The 22,384-nt window shown below is 35.7% G+C and overlaps 1 protein-coding gene across 3 annotated transcripts; it reads right to left on the bottom strand.

The window, feature by feature from the left end:
- Nucleotides 1-928: 928 nt before the first annotated feature.
- Nucleotides 929-19,742, bottom strand: LOC127164913 (ectonucleoside triphosphate diphosphohydrolase 2). 3 transcript variants are annotated; one of them, XM_051109077.1, is made up of 9 exons: nucleotides 6,643-6,831; nucleotides 6,073-6,190; nucleotides 4,060-4,210; nucleotides 2,833-2,992; nucleotides 2,500-2,727; nucleotides 2,144-2,407; nucleotides 1,827-1,946; nucleotides 1,605-1,739; nucleotides 929-1,522 (listed from the first exon to the last, which is right to left on the bottom strand). In XM_051109077.1, exons 1-9 carry the CDS (start codon nucleotides 6,748-6,750, stop codon nucleotides 1,319-1,321), a joined length of 1,488 nt encoding a protein of 495 aa, XP_050965034.1. In that variant the 5' UTR covers nucleotides 6,751-6,831; the 3' UTR covers nucleotides 929-1,318. The 3 variants fall into 3 exon arrangements, with proteins under 3 accessions (XP_050965034.1, XP_050965033.1, XP_050965032.1); XM_051109076.1 differs by lacking the exon at nucleotides 6,643-6,831 and adding an exon at nucleotides 19,405-19,742 and having other exon boundaries at nucleotides 931-1,522; XM_051109075.1 differs by lacking the exons at nucleotides 929-1,522; nucleotides 1,605-1,739; nucleotides 1,827-1,946; ... (4 more) ...; nucleotides 6,073-6,190; nucleotides 6,643-6,831 and adding exons at nucleotides 10,384-11,106; nucleotides 12,128-12,262; nucleotides 12,549-12,668; ... (4 more) ...; nucleotides 15,835-15,952; nucleotides 19,405-19,637.
- Nucleotides 19,743-22,384: the final 2,642 nt, after the last annotated feature.

The following is a 22,384-nucleotide window of genomic DNA, read 5'->3' as shown; positions in this document are numbered from 1 at the left end:
AATAAATTCCATTGATGTATGGTTTGCTATGATAGAACAATATTTGGCTGAGATACAACTATTTGAAAATATGGATTCTGAGGGTGCAAAAAAAATCAAAATATTGAGAAAATCACCTTAAAAGTTATCCAATTAAAGTTCTTAACATTACATATTACTAATCAAAAATTAAGTTTTGATATATTTACAGTAGGAATTTTACAAAATAGCTTCAAGGAACATGATCTTTACTTGTCATAAAACAAAAATCAATAATTTTGACCCATACAATGTATTTTTGGCTATTGCCACAAGTATACCCCAGCGACTTAAGACTGGTTTTTGTTGTCCAGGGTCACATATATGTATATTATATAAATTATATGTAAATGCATGTAAATACTTTCAAAATATACACTATATGTGTGTGTATTTATAATAAATATACACAGTGCACACACATTACTTAAACTTTTTTTTTTTTTTTGGATGTAATTAATCTGATTAATCATTTGACAGCACTAATTTAATTAATTTGGTTAACTCTAATCCAGAGTTTATTAAAAATTCTGACCTTAGGACAAAATAAAACAAAATATGAAATTAAAATTTACAAGGATTGTGCGTAGTACAAAGAGGTCATGATCTGCAGGCCCCCACACAACAGGCTCCTCTGTTCAGCTGGTTGAGGATCAGAAACTAAGAGGTTTATGCAACAGTGAATGGCTAAAAAAAGAAATATTTCCTGGTTTTAAATTTCTATTAAGAAGTAGAAGTTAAGCAAGAGTTTAAAGACCAGATAGGATTTCTGAAATGTTAGTGCACCTGTTCTATTTTTATAACCTGTCTTTACAAAATCACACAGTGTTAAATGAATAAATGAAACAGTGTAATTAAAGTAAATTTAATACTTAACATATATCTTCATGAATTCCACATCAATTTTAGAGCAAATTACATTAAAAGATACATGAACAATATGACTTTTTTTTTTTAATTCAATACAAAAGATTACTTTTTCATATCCCTGCTGAAAAGAACAAAAACCATCACTGAATTTGTAATGGTTTTACTAGTTATAATGGGAATTGTACTGGTTTTATTTGAAACTGTAATGGTGCCTATTTGTCTCTACTAATATTTGGTTGCCTTCTATTGGTGGTTTGTTAAAACCACTAAATTATAATGGAATATGTCCCAAAACACACTACATCAAACCATTTTTAATGGTTTTAATGGTAAAAGTTTGTAATGGTTTTTGTAGTGGAAACCATTCGAATTTCTGTGATGGTTTCTATCGTTTTTTTCAAGCAGGGATAAACTCTTTAGTGCATAATGATCAAAAACATAATTTAGTGGCATTCTTTTGGTAGTTTCGCAGCAGAAAAAATACAGACACAATAAGAAAGCCTGAAAAGAGGAAGACGGCAGCACGCCAGGCATCCGGACGCAGTGTTTTCCTCACAAGCACATTTTCAGCAGGCAGCAAGTTGCTTAAACGTAGCATGTAGCCAAGGGACCAGCCCACAGAATTGTCTTCAGCCTGCAAACCAAGGTAACAAGTTAACATCGGCTTGACAGGATATGATAACTGTAGCTTAAAATCTGTCTTCCTGAGGGCTTACTTTCTCCTGAAAGGAGATGTGTGGGAAGGAGAGATCACTGAAGCCGTATCCCTTGATCAGGAGCACCTGCAGAAGAATGGAATCTGCACAGTAATCCCTCAGATGGTCCCCCTCATCTGGAAATTTATTTTGCATCTGAGAGAGAGGGAGTTAGAAGAGATATTGCCTGGGGAAATGTTTAAAATTGAATCACATTTAAGTTTAATGAAAAATTAGATTTACCTCCTGAAAGCTCATGTTGCAGACGACACGGACAGCGTCCTCTAAATCTGCTGGAGACGTGATAGTGATGCCTGCAGCTTTCTGAAGGAATGAATGAGTGTAGAAAAATGCGGAAAACGCCTGTGCCAAATAAAGAGAGAAATTAGCTACAGTAGGCCTTATCATATTAATGACATGTATAAAGTGGTTAGTTGATAAGATTATCACAACAAACACATTAAAGGGATATATGGGGTTATGACAATATTATGACAATATTTAAAATACAGTGCAACTGAATGCATGAAAATGTTTAAACACTCTAAAAACATCTATACCATAAAGTTTCCGGTAACACTGGGCTGGAACACTCCATCAAAGGAGCATCTGGAATAAGAACAGTTGTCAAAAGAGAAGAGACGAGAAATATTTCCCAGGCACTGATTGTAGTTTCCAGTGCCTTTGATTTGCAGGTTATCATCAGGTTTATAAGGAGTTTGTCTTTTATTGCATGGAGTATCAAACACACTGCTCAACTTTATGGAGTCACTGTAATCTGCAGGATAGCAGGGGTGAACTATGGAGCGGTCCGAACCCTGAGTCTATGACACATGAAGAAAGAGAAAACATCAGATATTATACTTTAAATACCATCAGATTAGTACAGCATGTCTGATAAATCTTTGCACTTAACCGTCATCAGAAGTGCCAGCAGTCTCAGTAACACCTGCTGTCTCCCAAAACACAGAAAGCTCTGAGTGTAAATCTGATAGTCTCGTCCATACAGCCGCAGTTTCATCAGACTGTCCTTGTTCCCCACCGTTGGTGCAGTTTCAAAGGTTATCTGAGTAGAAGCTCCACCCAGGTCTAGCGCACCAGCCGTGTCTTTGCCTGGGGACAGCCATTGACCCACAAAACTATACTAGAGAAATAAAGGATAAGAAAGACAGAGGGTATACATAAAATCAAGAGCCATTATCTATATCTGAAATGTTTATTTTTGTATATCAAAAACTTCAGCCCTTACCTTAATAAACTTCTCAAGCAGGTAGTTGACTGTGACCCACCCATAAGCTCCCTCCTCTTGTCCACTTAAGATGGTGGCCCCTTTGAAGCTGAATGGGTACGTCTTCAGTTTATCTGCCACTTCCTTCAAAACCTCATCTGACTCTTTGGGTTTAGAAATACTGCATTAAATGACAAAAACATATATTTGTTACATATCTGTGTTTGTGTAGCATTCCATTCTGTTCTGTACAGTCTCCTCCAGTTTATTGTTGTTGTAACAGCAGACACTGAAAAAAGTTATAAATATACACTACCAGTCAAAAGTTTTTGAACAGTAAGACTTTTTATGTTTTTTAAAGAAGCCTCTGCTCACCAAGCCTGCATTTATTTCATACAAAGTACAGCAAAAACAGTCCAATTTTGAAATATTTTAAAATGTAATTTATTCCTGTGATTTTTTAACATCATTACTCCAATCGCATGATCCTTTAGAAATCATTCTAATATTCTGATTTGCTCAAAAAGCATTAACATTATTATTATTATGTTAAAAACAGCTGAGTAGAATTTTTTCAGGTTTCTTTGATAAATAGAAAGTTCAGAAGAACAGCATTTATCTGAAATAGAAATCTTTTGTAACATTATAAATGACTTTATCATCACTTTTAATCAATTTAAAGCATCCTTGCTAAATAAAAGTATTAAAAAATTAAAAGTATTAAAAAATGATACTGACTACTGAATGAAGCTTTTGAATGGTATAGTGTATAATGTTACAAAAGCTATATATTTCAGATAAATGCTGATCTTTGGATCTTTCTATTCATCAAAGAATCCTGAAAAAATTTACTCAGCTGTTTTAATTATTGATAATAATAATAAAAATGTTTCTTGAACAGCAAATCAGCATATTAGAATGATTTCTGAAGGATCCTGTTATACTAAAGACTGGAGTAATGATACTGAAAATTTAGATTTGAATAAACTACATTTTAAAATATATAAAAATAGTACAATAGTAAATAATAAAAATAAATATTAAAAATATTTCAAAATTTTGCTGTTTTGCTATACTTTGGGTCAAATAAATGCAGGCTTGGTGAGCAGAGAAGACTTCTTTAAAAAACATTAAAAATCTTTAATGTTTGTAAAACTTTTGACTGGTAGTGTAAAATCTAATATATATAATAAATATAAAAATCTAAAATTAGTGTATATTCATCATTTGAGCACCTTTCAGACTCACTTTAGTAGTCTCATGCCCCCTGTGGCTCCAAGATACAAAGGGGTCAGTTTGTGTCTAGATTTTGGGATCTCCTGGATGGCTTTTTCCATGCATTCCTCAAGACTACGGGCTGCTCCTCCTTTGTTACCAGCGTAACTGGAGATCCCACCTCCTGAAAATGACAGAGAATTTAAAATAAATAAATAAATAAATACATGCATACATACTTAAACAATAGTTTGGTGTTAGACAATCAGTGGAAACAGAGAATATGGGACAAGGACACAATGCAGACTGGTATATTATTAAAAGGCGTTGTCTAACATCTCATTTACATTTATGCAGATGTGTTAACCTGAAGCAAAGTCCAAATGATAATAACAGAATCATAACAGCGAGATAAAAGGCAAGAACAAATTCAGTATTGGGCAAGAAATTATATTAAGTAAAACGTCTGAATTTATTCTTTGAATTTTGCCTTTTGAATGTTTGCCTGAAACTCATGCCAGGACGTGAGTCAGTTTGCCCTAAAAAGGATTTAAATGAAAATTAACTTCTGAATCATATAGTGTTATACACACAGATATTATAGAGATCACACTATACTATCTACCAGTGTTGGGAAGGTTACTTTGGAAATGTAATAGGTTACAGATTACAAGTTACTTGATCTAAAATTTAATAAGTAGTGTAACTTTTCAATTACTTTATAAAAGTAATGTAACTTATTACTTTTAATTACTTTTTGATTACTTTTCTAAATTTCTAATATTTTAATCATTTTGAAACATTTAAACCAGGCAGAGTTAACCTTACAGTAGCATCCAACTTATTACACAACCGCTTGATAGATTATTTAGATGTTTCGTGTCAAAATAATTAGACACGAAACACTGATCTGAGTTGAAATATTTGAACGCAAAGCTTCCATGAAGAAATCAGTTGCTAGCAAACGGCAAGTTCAAACTAGACATTTTAGGGATACAGTGCAGTAATACCACTTTTCTTACACAACATTTCACCACATAAATAATTAAGGAAGTAGTACTAGTTTGTTAGTTATCTTATAATCCATTACAGTGTACAAAAAAAAAAAAAAAAAAGGCAGCAGCTGCGTTTGTATGAAACAATAGAGTGAGTCCACGATACCAGGATGACAGAATTAAGAAACTGTCCACATAATATTGAATTAAGCTTTAATATTTTATTAGCTAAGCAAACACAAAGCTTCCGCCAAGAAAAATTATCAAACATATAGCACTGACTTAAGTTGCCCCGAATGAGTCTGTGTTATTAGCTCCTACCAGTTGTTATTGGGGAATAACATACCTTGGAATGTCATGACTGACCAATCAGAATCAAGCATTCCACAGAGCCGTGTAATGATTTAATTTAAAGCACAGCCACCACAAAAAGACTTTTTTTTTTTCTGGACTTTTTATGTGATAGGACAGTAGAGAGATGACAGGAAAGATCTGGGAGGAGAGAGGGGAGCGGGATCGGCAAAGCACCTCGAGACGGGAATCGAACTCGGGTCACCGTGTGCGCAGTTGCGCTATATGTCATAACAAGATCATAACATAAATAACATCATAACAAGAAATAGTTTAATAGCTATGATACTGGGCTTGAAATCAAATGTTTGCATAGTTATTACAGAAAACACTAGCATCTAACAATCCCTAACGATCTTAAAAAATAAAGTTTATGCATAAACCCAAATAGGAAATAAATCAGTTATCGAATAAGCATGTGTCCTATTCTGTGTCCTAAACTCCTGAAACATTGGTGTCTCATTTTAGAGCAGTCAATACAATATAAAAGAAGTCAATTAACTCAAGTAGGGGTGGGTGTGTGAAAAAATTCAGATGTAATCCCCTTTGTAATCACTGGCATTTTTCAAAAGTAACTGTAATTTAATTACACATTTTTTCTCAGTAACTGTGACTAATTACAATTACATTTATTTTGTAATTAAATTACGTAATTCCGTTACATGTAACTAGTTACTCCCCAACACTGCTATCTACTCACCCTTCACATGACACTCGCTGTGTTGACTGACTATGCCAGTACCATTCTGCTTGTCTGCTGGCCATTTGTAGATGAACATAGAAGTATGAGAGGATCCAGCATCCAGGACTATTCCATACTGAGAACAAACACAACAGAAGCCAAAATCAACGACTTGTCTTTATTGTTTAATTAGTGAAGGCACTCGTATTTGACTTTTTGCATGTATTTGTTATAACAAATTTAAAAAAGGCTGTTTAAGTCAACTGTTCTTTCAAATAAATGATTATCATTATATTAATAAGAGCTTCACAATAATCTGTTTAATGTTTCTTAACTAGTCATGGCAGAAGCAACAGCAGTCATGATTCAAAAGCAGCCAGTTGGACTGTCATTAAAGTTGGGACTTGGCAGCTGAGATTTCATGGCTGCCTGCCACATGCCAAAAAGAGATTCAAATTCCTCTCGACAGATAAAGATTTTTTTTTTCTACAATCAAATCTAATCTAAAGTTCTCCGTCTGGACAGTCTTGTGTAGTCTTCATCAGATTTGTAGCCTGTTTCACTTACGAACAACAAAAGTGTCATTACCATGAGCTGTGCTGGTCCTTTGACGTCTTCAGTGTTGATGATGAGCAAAAGGATGCCTATAAATGAAATAAATACAGCTGCAACTGCGGTACATACTTGCAGTTGCATTGTAATCTAACGTTACTGTAAACAAAAAAACAGCGACATTTGCTGATCGACAACACTCGACTGTGGCCAGGGTGTTGTAGAACCTACTGACTTTGACACGTTAACACTAAAGTAAACCAACCTGTCAGACCTGCTCTGTCATGCAAACCCATATCATCTGTATGGAGAACTAAAGTTATTTTCAAATGTATATGAAACGTCCGACTGTTAAAGTGTAAATATCTTTTTATTGCTGACTTTATACTGAATATTTTTGATTGCAGCTTGTGTGCTGATGTTCAACAACAGTCAGAGCTTTTAACACAGCACACTGGTTGTATGTCGTGCAGTGCTGGAAAAAGATATAAATACAAAAGTAAAAGTAAACTTATAAGGTCCAACAAAAGAAACGTCACTATTTTTGTACCCTAAAAAGGTCTGTATGTCAGAGACGATGAAGTACAGAGACACAAAACTTCTCAGGCATGCAAACAGACTAGACTATACCCAGCTAACAATTTTTGGTTCCCAGAACGTTCTGGGAACGTTAGGTTTTGGTTCCCAGAACGTTACCAAGAATGTTCCCTATTGGTTAGCCAGGAAAGTTTTCTTAACGTAAATAGAACGTTCCCTGCAGGTTAGGGGAACGTTCTGGGAACCTATCGGGAACGTTCCGGGAACGTTCCCGCAACGTTCTGAGAACGTTCCCAGAATGTTCCCTGTAGGTTCCTAGAACATTCCCCTAACCTGCAGGGAACGTTCTATTTACGTTAAGAAAACTTTCCTGGCTAACCAATAGGGAACGTTCTATTTATGTTCCTAGAAGGTTCCCTGAAAGTTCTCTGAAGGTTCCCAGAACGTTCTCCTAACCTCTTCACTCCGATACCGCTGCCGTATGTCAGCACTCCCGCGTCCCGTAGTAAGCAGCATGGAAGACGGACGGATGTGGACCTCAATAATCACTACTACAAACCATGTCTTGTTTTAAACTATTGTTTAATCCTTACAGATATTTAGAGCACATTTAGCCACCATAAAATGACATTAAATTATACTTTAATATCCTAGATTTGTTTTATTCGTTAATATATAAGATTAGAAGTACCATAACCCAGATTTTGTTTATTAAAGCACCAAATAACACTGACTTCAACAAAATATTGGATTTTAAAAATGTGAATTTTATTTTTACAGACATTGAAAACGAATAACATTTATTTGACTTTACTTAGAATAATATTACATTCGTTTCTTACCACTGAATTAACGACGATGTGCTTCTCTCTTTTGGTCAGTACACAAAAACTTCTCCGTTAACATCACGTTCTCTTCAATTGGACGTGTCAAATTTCCCTGAAATCACAATATTTACTCTCGTATATATATATATATATAAATTATAAGTAATTATTCATTAAAGCGATCAATCAACGAATGTTAGTCAGTCAGTAAAACGAAATGACCGTTAATTTTTAAATTACGCGGGTGCGCGGCTTTCTGTGGAAGGCAGGATTGAGCGCGTGCTAGAGAAGCGCGTGCAGATCAGAGGCGCGCAGAAAAGAAATATACAAACAAACCCAGTGTTAATGATATGATTTTATGACTACGCTTAACCTTGGCTTAATTGGAATTATATTATAATTATAATTCGATTTGACCACTTTGATGTCTACACTTTATTAAACGCTTATTTCAGACATGAAATTCTGCAAAAAAATAGTTTGTTTATGATGAAAAAGAATACATTTTAACATTAGAATGATCAGAAAGATCTGCCAAGTTTTTATTAGTTTACACTGATATGACAACTAAAAATAACCTACAGGGAACGTTCTGGGAACATTCCCTGTAGGTTGTAAAAATGCAATCTGAAAATAACCTACAGGGAACGTTCCGGGAAGGTTCTTTTTGGCATTAGAGCAAACAAAATTATGTGTTGTCTATCATTATTAGGAGAAGTCTATTCAAAAATAATTTACTCACCCCCTTGTCATCCAAGATGTCCATGTCTTTCTGTCTTCAGTCGTAAAGAAATTATGGTTTTTGAGGAAAGCATTTCAGGATTTTTCTTCATATAATGGACTTCAATTGTGCCCCCGATTTTGAACTTCCAAAATGAGTTTAAATGCAGCTTCAAAAGGCTCTAAATGATCCCAGCCCAGGAAGAAGGGCCTTATCTAGCGAAACCATCTGTCATTTTTTTCGGAAAATAAAAATGTGTATACTTTTTAAGCACAAAAGGTCGTCTAGCACAGGTTCTGGTATGCGAGTTCACGATGCTAATTGAATCATGTTGTTTGTTTTACAAACAGGTACAGCGTGTCGGACGATTCTGAAGTTGTAGGAGAAAATAAGACGGAGTTTTTCGCCATACTCTACCTTTTTTAGCCGGAGTACACAGACGATGAACTTAGTCGTGATTCGTAGTAGTGATGGGACGTTCGGATCATTTTACCGACTCGGACCTTTGAGTCTCATTCAGCAAAATGAACGAATCTTTTTTCGAGTCATTTCTTTCATTTTAGCAAAATCAGCATCACGTGACAGCCCCATAAGATGAACGAACGACTCGAAGAACCCGAAGACTCGAAACAGGTGACCTAATTCCAGTACTGAACAAAATAGGATGTTGCACATGGGCGACTGAATGAATCACTCCCCGAGACGACTCGTTCTTCGCGAGTCACATTAAAGATTCGTTCAAAATGAACGAATCGTTGTAGAACGACCCATGGACGTGCATCCCAGAGCCTGTGCTACCGGAGCTTTTGTGCTTAAAAAGTATACAAATTTTTATTTTTCGAAAAAAAAAATGACCGATCGTTTCGCTCGATAAGACCCTTCTTCACCGGCTGGGATCGTTTTGAGCCCTTTGAAGCTGCATTTAAAGTACATTTTGGAAGTTCAAAATCAGGGGCACAATTAAAGTCCCTTATATGAAGAAAATTCCTGAAATGCTTTCCTCAAAAACCATAATTTCTTTACGACTGAAGACAGAAAGACATGAAGATCTTGGATGACAAGCGGGTGAGTAAATTATTTGTGAATTGTTGTTCTGGAAGTGGACTTCTTCTTTAATCGGGAACCACAGAAACAATATGCATCTGGAAAAGCATTATACATATAAATTTAATTGAACATGCTCAGTGATTTCTTTACACAGAAAACACATTCTGCCACTCTAAAAGATTCTATCATTGGGCCAGTGGGTTTTCACACTACTCTAACAGGTAAGTATATGGGTGATTAACTTGATAAACAAAGAATGTCTTGGGTGTTGTGACAGATTTGTGTGTTTTGTCACCATTTCCCTGAGGATCTTCATCTCTACTATCTAAAATTCATAATTATTAATTGTTTTGTTATATTTCATTATACAGTATTTACTGGGATCGTGGGAATGATTTAAAATGGAGGATCACATTGAAGAACAGCTATTGATTAAAAAGTGTGGGAGAAAACATAAATACATGTAAATGTGAGCTGATTCTGAACTGTGTTGACATTTCTAAAATCACGAATTTAGGCAAGACATGACCAAGGGCTAATTTTCTTAAACCGTCAATAGTCTTCAGTCACATCAGACTTCAATGGCAGTCTGGTAGTCGGTAACATTCAGTGTTTTATTATATCTACTAAACAGAAAAATTAGTAAACACTTTAACTTATTTAATATCACAAAAGCTTTCCTGATTCAGCAGGAATACATTTCAAAATCAAATACATTCTTCTTTTTGCATAGCTATATTTTCAATGCATTTTCAATGTCTATAATGCGTTTGACTTTGTTTTATGGAGCATAGCATAGCACACAAATAAATCTAGAAAAAAAAGTTTTAAAACAAGCATACATGATATGCTATTAAGGCACAGAACACAGCATACAAACAAGCATTCAACATTACGAAAAGACAGACATCTTGACATGATGAATCCTTGATGAATCTCACGTAGCACTACTAAAATGTTTCCTGTTGCACCATCTCTTCTAAAATGATCATTTATATAAAATGTGCTTGATAAGAAATTATTGAAATGAGACAGGTTTAATGAAATGTGATACAAAAAGTCTTTTGTGCATCCTTGTTGTTTTCAGTGTACTGTAAACAGAAGTCTCCTCACTAAGGGCAGTGCATAACAGTGTACATAGGGAGCAATATAACGCGTTCATTATTAAACGACATTATCAGTGTCTTTCTTACAGATGGCTCGCAACAAAAAATACAGCGATATAATAAGAAGGAAGCTGAAGAGGACAATCAGAGCAGTCCAAGCACTTGAGCGAAGTGATTTCCTCAGTAAAACATTTTCAGCTGGCAGCAGGTTACTTAGGCTTAGCATGTAGCCAAGGGACCAGCCGACAGACGTACCTCCCGCCTGCAAACCAAAAGCAACATGTTGACATTTTCTTGACCGAGATAGGTCCTTTTATTCATTAAGCTTTAGGGAGTTGTTCAGCCAAAAATAAAAATGTACTGAATATACTGCTCACCCTCAGGCCATTCAGGATGTACAGTTGAGGTCAAAAGTTTACATACACCTTGCAGACTCTGTTAAATGTTAACTATTTTACCAAAATGAGAGGTATCATACAAAATGCATGCTATTTTCTGTGTAGTACTGACCTGAGTGAGATATTTTACACGGTCATTTTTATAAATTCAACAAATATTTTCCTCTTGTGGACTATATGTAAACGTCTTTTATATCTTCTTCAGGTCATTTTGTATGATTCCTCTTATTTTGGTAAAATAATTGACATTTTGCAGATTCTGTATGTAAAGTTTTGACATTTGTAGACGAGTTTGTTTTAGAACAAATGGAGAAATTTAGCATTATCTCACTTGCTCACCAATCAAGGATCCTCTGCAGTTAATGGGTGCCATCAGAATGAGAGACCAAACAGCTGATAAAAGCATCACAATAATCCACAAGCAATCCACCCGACTCCAGTGTATCAATTAACATCCAGTGAAGCATTTTATCAGCTGTTTGAACTCTCATATTGACGGCACCCATTCATCACTGCTAAGAATCTATTGGTGAGCAAGTGATGTAATGCTAAATTTCTCAAAATCCGTTCTGATGCAGAAAAAATTTTTTTTTAGGATGGCCTGAGGGTTAGTAAATGTTCAGCAAATTTCACTTTTTGTGTGAACTATGCCTTTAAATCAACACAAAAAGCAATTACAATCTATTTTACTTCTGTAACGTGATGAATATCCTTTTAAAATCCAAAATAATAAATTAAATATAGTACTTGAGTACTATAGTGCTCTCTGTATGACAGATGTTTGAAGGGAAGGGGTTAAAATAAGAGGGCGTGGTGATATCAAAAAAAGGAAATGTTGTGTATTAAGGAGGTAAATAGAGTGTTTTTGCAAATAGGTCTAGCTACCTTCTTCTGGAAGAAGACGTGCGGGAAAGAGAAGTAATCAAAGCCATATCCACTGACCAGGAGCACTTTCACAAAGGCCGACACTGCGCAATAGTCCTTCAGACGGCTTTCCTGATTCTGAAACTTATTTGAAATCTATGGTCAAAAGAGAGTAAGAGAGAAAATTGAGTGGAAAAGGTTAAGAGGGTTTTTTATACATATGTATAATTTTTTTTAAAGAAATTTCCTTTCCTGGGAAAATATGTGAAAGTCATTTAATGAAATTAGACTAAATAAATAGGTCAACTGTTGTCTTCGTACAAGATAAAACAAGTTCTCTTAATCTGAGAACCTGAGACTCTCAATCATTGGTCGATTGCTGAGATATGGGGAAAGTCATCTCAAAATAGCAGGCCTCAAAATTAGCTCAGCAGGGCGGTACCTCCTGAAAGCTCATGTTGCAGACAGCACGGGCAGCGTCCTCTAAATGTTCTGGGGACGTGATGCGGATGCCTGTTGCCTCCTGAAGAAAGGAATGGGTGTAGAAGAATGCAGAAAATGCCTGTGCCAGAGAAAGAAAGATGGTGATGCAAAGAGAGGGATTGCATAATCATAATAATGACGCATGCAATCATGACACTGAGTGCCTAGAAATGAGTTTATGATTATTTTAATACTTTGAGCTGTCTCATTTAATAACTGCTTACATGTTAACATAACCATCCCCCACTAGTGAAGGAACAAATTGCATGATAATATATAAATGTTTCAAATTGAATCACAAAATCGTACCATAAAGTTTCCAGTAACGTTGGGCTGGAAGACCCCATCAAAGGAGCATCTGGAATAAGAGCAACTGTCAAAAGAGAAGAGACGAGAAACATTTCCCAGGCATTGATCGTAGTTTCCAGTGCCTTTGATTTGCAGGTCGTCATCAGGTTTATAAGGAGTTTGTCTTTTATTGCATGGAGTATCAAACACACTGCTCAGTTTTATGGAGGCACTGTAACCTGCAGGATAGCAGGGGTGAACTATGGAATGGTCTGAACCCTGAGTCTATAAGACACAAAAAGAAAGAGAAAACATCAGACGTTATACTATAAAAACCACCAAATCATCAGCATGTCTGATGATCATTTGAATAACCAGTCTATAGGTTTGCACTTAACTGTAATCAGAAGTGCAAGCAGTCTCAGTAACACCTGGTCTCTCCCATAACACAGAAAGCTCTGAGTGTAAATCTTATAGTCTCGTCCATACAGCCGCAGTTTCATCAGATTGTCCTTGTTCTCCACCGTCTGTTTAGTTTCAAAGGTTATCTGAGTAGAAGCTCCACCAAAGTCTAGAGCGCCAACCGTGTCTCTGCCTGGAGACAGCCACTGACCCACAAAGCCATACTAGAGAAATGAGCGGAAAGAAAAATAGGGTTATGGTAACAGAATTTTATAAAGGTCACTCAGCTGTGAAATATACAGTATGGATAACAATATACCTTAATGTAATTCTCAAGCAGGTAGTTGACTGTGACCCATCCATACGCTCCCTCCTCTTGTCCACTTAAGATGGTGGCCCCTTTGAAACTGAATGGGTACGTCTTCAGCTTGTCTGCCACTTCCTTCAAAACCTCATCTGACTCTTCGGGTTTAGAAATACTAGATGAAATGACCCAAATGCATTTTCCAATTTTAATACAATCACGCCATACTTATTTTTCACGATTCTTTGATGAGTAAAAAGTTCCAAAGATCAGCATTTATGTGAACTAGAAAAAATTTGTAACATTATAAAGTATTAATGTGTTTTGAATTTTTTTTTACTGACCCGTGGATTGATACTGCGATTTTCCAAATGCATCGCGATTCTCTCTTGAATCGATTCTAAGCTTCGTTTTTAACAGCAGATGACACTGCCTGCTTTAAACAGCTGTGCTCCACTTACTTCCACGTCCTTACACACGTGTGCGACTTGAATTACAGGAGTGTTCAATGGACTGTGTTTACATTAATCTTGCGTCATAAAAGCCGAGGTGCGAGTACATTTAACCACTTGCATTACTCTGTTCAATGCACAAGTGGTTAAAAACTAGCCTAGGCACCATCTGCTGTCAGAATCGATTCCAGAGAGAATTGCAATGGATTCTGGAAAAAATAAAAAATAAAAAATAAAATATAATAATAATAATAATAATAATAATAATAATAATTCACAGAATCGATCCACAAATGGATTTATCGTTGCACCCCTACAAACAGTGTATATTGCAAGTTATATATTGCAAAGGACCAGCTTAAACTAGCATCAAAACATACCTAACCAGCATCCCAGCATCAAAACACGTCTACCAGCATATGCTGGTTTTTTCACCAGGGGGAGTACTGTAGACTGCCAAAAGTTACAACAAATCAGGGAGAAGAGTGCAAAAGACTGAGGAAAGAAGGTGTTTGTGGTTGGCCAAACTAAACCAGGATCTCCAGGGCAAGAATCTTGACAACAGTTCTTATCATTTCGGTCAGGTCAGTGAAATATTAGGCTAATATGTTAATTAATACTGCTCGCATGCATCTTACCACCTATTAACTTAAGTTTGACAAAATATTGTGCCTTTTCTTGCTTACTAAGTCATTCTCTATATGATTTATTAGCTTCCACACTTTTTTCCATGGTTTAGACAGCATAAATTAGAACAACGTATTCAGTAGTACATTAACCGTGCAATTAGTGCTGTTGTTTACAACCAAGTATCTCCAATATGGCAGTGCATGTGGGTAACTGACTCAAACCGTGACATAAGTGTAAACTCTCTATAATGATAAATTTGTCATCAGTGGTTATAAAAACAGCTTCGTCACAAAGCGGTGAGGTTGCTGACTCACTTAAGTAGTCTCATGCCCGCTGTGGCTCCAAGATACAAAGGAGTGAGTTTGTGTCTTGACTTTGGGATCTCCTGCATGGCTTTATCCATGCATTTCTCAAGACTACGGGCTGCTCCTCCTGTGTTACCAGCATAACTGGAGATCCCACCTCCTGATTAGAGAAAGTGAGAGAGGAAGAGAGAAGTCTAGTCATCAGAACGAATCATAGAATTCCATGTAATATCTTATGAACTTTGCGTGGGCATACATGGGCATGAACTGTCAGTTCCTATTTTACTGCCTGAGATGACACAGACACTGAACTACCATAAATGCAACCAGACTTTTTTGGGTGACTTTTCCAGATGTTTCCGCAGAACACTGCCACTCAGCAATATCTGAGGGGTACTAAGAGTTTAACATCCCAATTCTGTGACTGTCAGATCCTTAAAGAAGAGTGGAGGACTGAGAAAGTGATGAAATTGTTAAAGGGCAAACTTCAGACACCATCACAAAAAAGGAAGTGGGCAACAATGTGTTGCAATTCAGCACTACTTGAATGTCATGTCTCAGTCCAAATGAGCTACAGTGCAAATGAAGTAAAACATTTGGATTTTGTAATGTCTTGTGAGTGACTTTTGAGAAGTGTGATACATTTTGAGTAAATCGTTTCCAAAAAATGAATAAAATGAAGACAAAACCATATATTTTAAGTACAGTATTACACAAGGTATTAGCAGTCTCACATCCCTCTTGTGCTGTTCTTTTTCTTTCACTCTTATCTACTGCCATTTACATGGTCTTACAACAGCCGTTTTTATCCAAAGGGACTTTCAAATGAGCAACGTCCCAAGCCATTTATCACTGAATACTCACCCTCTGCTTCACACTCGCTGTGTTGACTGACTATCCCGGTGCCGTTCTGCTTGTCTGCTGGCCATTTATAGATGAACATTGCCGTATGAGAAGATCCAGCATCCAGGACTATTCCATACTGAGAACAAACACAACAGAAAAAAAAAAAAATAAATAATAATAAAAAATATTGGCAAAGACTAAAAACACCTGTGGTGACACGAATTTAGTTCTCAGGAAAGACAAGCATACATAGGCACACTGCCAAAATCATACCTTGAGTTTACTTTTATGCAAACGCTTTCATTCAGCAAAAAAGGACATATTAAATGTAAAAGTGACAATAAAACATTTAAGGGTACTTTGTTTTATCCATTTCAAATAAATGCTGTTCTTTTGAACTTTCTATTCAACAAAAATACTGAAAAACAACGTTTTTCATGAAGTCACAGTTTGCACACACAACACTGAGAATAATAAGAAAAATTCAGATTTGCCATTAATATCAATTTTTGAATGGTCAACAAATCTAATAATTTGACATTTATTTTAATTTATATTTTTAGCATTGAAACCTGGACTGAACAACATGATTTAAGTCTGACATGAGCTTATTGATGATTGATTTTGTATTACTCCTGGTTGTATTTAGTTTATACGCACACCTCAGCTAAGTTTAATGATACACCACTCAATATTTAGTAGTGTGCAAATTGTAATCTATGACTGATTTATGTGAGACTAACTAGAAGTCATAACTTGCACACTTGCACTGGTGCAACCTGCCCCAGGTAATTCGGGTCTCATCCTGCTAAAAACAGGGTGTGTACTTGGGAAGTAGCCATGGGAACTGCATGACACGTGTAAAATATAGTTTAAAAAAAATCTCCTACTCTCTCTTTGGTTAGAATATGATTTCCTAACGTATTGCTGATTAATTTAAAGATGTAAAAAATTAGATGTAGTTAATGCTAATTCATAATGCTGATTATTATTCAAGCGAACATGACTCACCTCTGTAGCCGCCTTTGTAAATATGAATATGATTCACTTAAACTAAACACTTCTTTGAAGTAGTGTAAAATGTTTGCTCAATGATCATAATAAATGCTTAACATCCGAAAGATCAAGAAATAACAAGCATACTTTACATATGCCACTTTTCGCGTTTTCATCCCTTCCTTTTATCACACACACCTGCACTACAGGCTTCCCAAAGGATTGTGTATTTTGGGCAAGACACTGCCTGAACTTATTCATTCATGCAAAGCATGATAATCTCTTCCAATTACATATCTTGCTCTCCAGACTTTGCCTGTAGTTTGCATACAGCCATTTTAGCTTAGGGTAATAGCAGTGTCCAGCAGCTCTTTTGAGCTCAACAGGTGACTCCAAACATGTTCAGGTTTGCCTTTCTATGTGACTTCAGACTGCTCAGATTGTGCCATCAGTCACCTGTCGTTTTAGCGTTTCCCTGAAGTTATGTTATGTTACGTTGTGTTTCCCTAAAGCTAAACGGAACTCTCAAATTCTGCTGACGGACACGGACTGTTAAGTAATTAACAGTCATGGGTGTGTACGAGGTACATACTGTAACAAATAATATATGAAAATAGTCCCAGATTTTCAAAAGCACAGTGACTCACTGTCATCTTCCTAAGAAGAAAAAGGGATTAAAGCATTGAATCAAAACGGCTGGGAAATACAAACAATGGGATCAAGCCAATATGTACAAAAGCTTTTATGTGTTTAAGACTGTGTAAATCAAAACGAGAGCACAGCTGGAGAAATATAGCTCACCCTTTACTATTGGATAAAAAAAGATAATTGGCGTAAGAGCTTTTGTCATTCTGAACACTTCATCATTTGTTTGACAAGGTTATATAGATATGAACTTCAATATCTAACTGACCTCAGCAAGAATTTGGAAAATCTATTGTGAATGCTATTATTAAGCATAAGCTTCTGTACGAAATACAAATCATCTACACAAAAGTTTCATTTTTGTCTTTAAATGATAACTGGGTGGTCATTTACAAAAAGTATGCAAAGATGTATTTCATTATTTGTGAGGGTCTATTTTCAGCACTGGGACACTTTTAAAACTGTCCTGATGGATTACGTTCATTAAATTGCACTCTATTATGAGCTAACATGAACCATGTTAATGATTTATGGACATTAGCTCTGAGCTGATGTAGATAATGATGTTCCAAAAACCAGCCTGCCATGCCAATCGAATTAGCATGCACTACCAGTCAAAAGTTTTTGAAAAGTAAGATTTTTTTTTAAGAAGTCTGTTCTGCTCACCAAGCCTGCATTTATTTGATCCAAAGTAATGAAATATTTTTACTATTTAAAATAACTGCTCTTTATTTGCAATATAATTAAAAATGTAATTTATTCCTGTGATTTCAAAGCAAAATTTTTTGCATCATTACTCCAGTCACACAATCTTTCAGAAATCATTGTAATACTCAAATTTGCTGCTCAAAAAATTATTATTATTATTATTGTATGTTGAATAGAATGTGAATAGAAAGCTCAGAAGAACAGCATTTATCTTAAATAGAAAACGTTTGTAACATTATAAATGCCTTTATCAAACTTTTAATCAACTGAAAGCATCCTTGCTAAATAAATTAAAAAATGAATGATATATAGTGTATAATGTTACAAAAGATTTTATTTCAGATAAATGCTGATCTTTGGATATTTCTATTCATCAAAGAATAGAGTCAACTCCTTTAAATAATAATAATAATAATAATAATAATAATAAATGTTTCGTGAACAGAAAATAATCATATTAGAATGATTTCTAAAGAATCATGTGACACGGAAGACTGGAGTAATGATGCTGAAAATGTAGTTTTGATCACAGCAAAAGTTATTTTAAATGTGTTAAATGTTTTTGTATCAAATAAATGCAGGGTTGGTGAGCAGAAGAGACTTAAAAACATTAAAAATCTAACAAAAAAAAACCAAACAAAAAAAAACTTTTGACTGATAGTGTAGATCTTGCAGCAGTAAAATACACAATTTTCTCTTCTAAAACATTTTTTGTACTCCTTAAATTTAAGTAAATAACTTTATATAACCTCAATTTCATCCTAAAAATCTCCGATATGAAAATCTGTAGATATGCAGCAAGTATTAAAATTATATCTTAGAAAATGAATTAAATGTATATCTTTAAAAAGCCTACTGCTAAAGGAAAAAAATAATAATCACCCAACTGGGCTGAGAGAAAAAAAGCTTTAATTTGAGCTCCATCACGAATCTGTCAAAAACTTTTAAAGGGCTCAACCTGAGAAAAAATCCCCCATGGTTTCTCCGGTGGTCCAAACTATCCTTCCGAGCGTCACAAAGTCACACCTCAGTGAGCAAGGCACACCAGGTGAAACATGCAGAGGAAGCGATCGTTATTATCTGCACTACCTGAACTGTTTGATACTACAGATAAGCAGCTCATTCGTTTTCATGATCTTATAACGTGCTCAGTGAAACGTCGCGGGAATGTGAAACGTTCCTTTTGCACCTTTCGAATTTGCAGCCTGTGCACGTCACGAGTAAGAAAAATGTTATTACCATAAACTCTGGCGGCTCTTTGACGTCTTCGGTGGGAACGACGAGCAGAAGAATGCCAATGACTGCCAGAAACAGAGCCGCGGTAGCGGTAATGATCTGGCATTGCTGTTGTTTACCCATGGATACCATCTACGCGACGCGAACTACACAAGACAAATGACAGCGACGACATTCGTTGGTAAGTCAGGTACTATTGTGACGTGTTAAGTAAAGGCGGTAAACCGGCAAACACAAGTGGGCATGGCACTAGCTATATTGTTCCTAGTCATGTGTCCGTGGTGCAACAGGTTGTCGCTGTTACACTGTGCTGTCCAATAAATCAGATGCTTTATATACAACTTAACTAATTGTAAGTAGTTTCAAACGTGTAACGAGACTGTTGAGTGTTTATTTGTTCTGTTATATGCTTCTGAATAGTTCTTCTTTTTTCTTTTTTTTTGTTTTCATACACCACATAAGACTGGGGGTAGTTGCTCCTTCACTCCAGTGATTTCTCAGGTTGAGGTTGCTTTCTTTACAGCCCAGGGAAAAATATTTAGATCGTCAACATGCACACATTTACATGTGAACATGTGGCACTGTGGAACTGTGGGACATGTGGCAACATGCCCCAGTTGCGTATCGCTCTGTATGGGATAATGGCTTTATGGTATTAAAGCTTAATTAGAACAGTTAGGAAACACACATTAGGTAAAAAGAAATGTACTTAAATATCATATCAAATCATTGTTTTGTGCAATAAATATTATAAATAAATTAATTAAATAGAACATTTGAATCTATAGAGGGTTTGCACATCAGGATTTGGTCAGTTACCTGGATGCCATATTGGCGATACTCGGATGTGAACAACAGCGTGGATTTCATGGTTTATGTACTACTGAGTACGTTGTTCTGTAAATTTAAGCTGTCTAAACTATGGGAAAAAACGTATGGAAGCTACTAAATCATAGAGAAGGATATAGTAAGCAGGAAAGGGTGCATTATTTTGCCGAACTAAAGTTAGTAGGTAGTAAAGATACATACGGTCGGCGCTGATAGCTTTGTGGGCAGTGCAATGACATATGGTGCTGTTGCACCTCGGGTGTCCCGAGATCGAATCTCACCTCGTGGACCTTTCCCGATCCCTCCCACTCACTTCCTGTCATATCTCCACTGTCCTGTCGGAAAAAAAGTTACATATGAGCGGTATTAATTACGACGTTAACCTAATATTTCACCTACCTAACCAGAAATGATAAGAACAAACGAATGTTGTCAAGATTCTTGCGCTGGAAATACTGGTTCAGTTCTAACCACAAATGCCTTTTGTTCAGTTTTTTGCACTCTTCTTTTTGAATTGTTATAACTTTTGGCAGTCTGTAGTACTCCAAATGTTTCCCCTGGTCCAACCGATTAGTACAGTTCAAAACATGACAATAATTGACCATTTTCAGTAGCAATAATCAGCAAAATATGCAGGTTTCATTAGAGTGTCTCTATAGAGTGTTTTCGTTAAAGAGTTTATATAGAGTGTTTTCACAACGGGTCAACAGTCGGCACTGAATGTAAACAATGCCACTTAAATGAACGAAACTTGCATATTTTGCTGATTATTGCTGCTGAAAGTGCTTAATTATTGTCATGTTTTGAGCTGTACTTAGGGCTGGGCGATATGGGCAAAAAAATTATCACAATAATTTTTTTCATATCAGTCAATATCGATAATTATCACGATAAATGTAAAATCTCTATTTCTTTCAAGTTTAAAGTCAGATTTTTGCTCCAAAGTAAAAGTTGTAGAAACCAGACCATTAATTTTCTTTAAGAAAATGAATATCTAAATAGAAAAATTAATTTCTGCATGTTCTAATGAGTTATATTGTTTCAAATCAAGAAACGGGGTTTGGGTTGTTTGATAATAATAATAATAATAATATCACTTTTTTTGTCTCTTAGAAATGCACATTTGATAGTAGGTTGAGGATGCAGAGGTAAATTTTTGTTCATTATCAATCAGTAACATCTGTAAAAATTGCAGCAACCTCAGTTTTATATGGTTAAATTTATTCTGACACATTTTTTTTTAATTAATCATTGGTCTCCCATAGTAGCAAGCATACATTTTAAATCATGATAAACACAGTTAAAACCACACATAATGGTACCTCAATACCATGGTAAAAATATAACTACATGATTTTATAGGTAGCCTATTTGTGTGAAAAACGGTAGTCTAAAAACATTCAGTATAAATGCACACATGCTATAGCTTAATCACAAATACATACATACTATAATTATATACCATTATTCCTGTAATAAAAGTAAATGTGAATATCCCACATTGCTGCCACAATACCATGATGCAGTGAGTGTTACTACAGTAAATCCATGGTAAATGATGCCGGTGTGTAGACTGAAAAGTCTTCTGACTGTCTCGTCGCACACAGCTTTAAACTAGTTTGAATCACAGAGTCATTTGTGTTCATCACTGAATTCAAGTGTTTCACACTGGATCCCACAGCCCTGTTTAGTGCTCGCGTGATAGAGCCGTTCACATATCGCGTCTTTTGCACGTTCAACTTCGTTATTTCAAGTTCGCGGCAGCTACGCTCATTACGGAAGCGACGCAGTCGTGACGCGCTCGGTTTTTCCAGGACTGGGAAAAAAATTGGAGTATTATAGACCAGTCAGGTAGGTGAAATATTAGGCTAATATCTTAAAGGGGTCATCGGATGCCCATTTTCCACAAGTTGATATGATTCTTTAGGGTATTAATGAAAAGTCTATAATATACTTTGGTTAAAATTTCTCAATGGTAGTGTAAAACAACACCCTTTTTACCTTGCCAAAATCAGCTCTGCAAAAATCATCCTGTTCTGGTCGAGGTTGCTTTAAATGTTAATGAGCTCTGCTCGCCCCGCCCCTCTCCTCTCTCTGTGGAGTGACGAGCCTGTTTACTTAAGCCGCATTTAGCTACATTTAACCACTAAACTTG

The sequence above is a fragment of the Labeo rohita genome, chromosome 5 (genome assembly GCF_022985175.1).
Source record: "Labeo rohita strain BAU-BD-2019 chromosome 5, IGBB_LRoh.1.0, whole genome shotgun sequence".
NCBI lineage: Eukaryota > Metazoa > Chordata > Actinopteri > Cypriniformes > Cyprinidae > Labeo > Labeo rohita.
Note: the sequence above shows the minus strand (reverse complement) of the source record. Positions and strands in the feature narration are given on the sequence as shown.

Excerpts from the sequence above, each read along its gene's own strand:
- LOC127164913 (XM_051109076.1), bottom strand. The coding sequence starts at position 19,533 with ATGGTATCCATGGGTAAACAACAGCAATGCCAGATCATTACCGCTACC. Across the intron at positions 2,728-2,832 it reads TGCTTGAGAAGTTTATTAAG|TATAGTTTTGTGGGTCAATG; the intron begins GTAAGGGCTGAA and ends TTATTTCTCTAG. Across the intron at positions 1,947-2,143 it reads GTGTTACCGGAAACTTTATG|GCGTTTTCCGCATTTTTCTA; the intron begins GTATAGATGTTT and ends TATTTGGCACAG.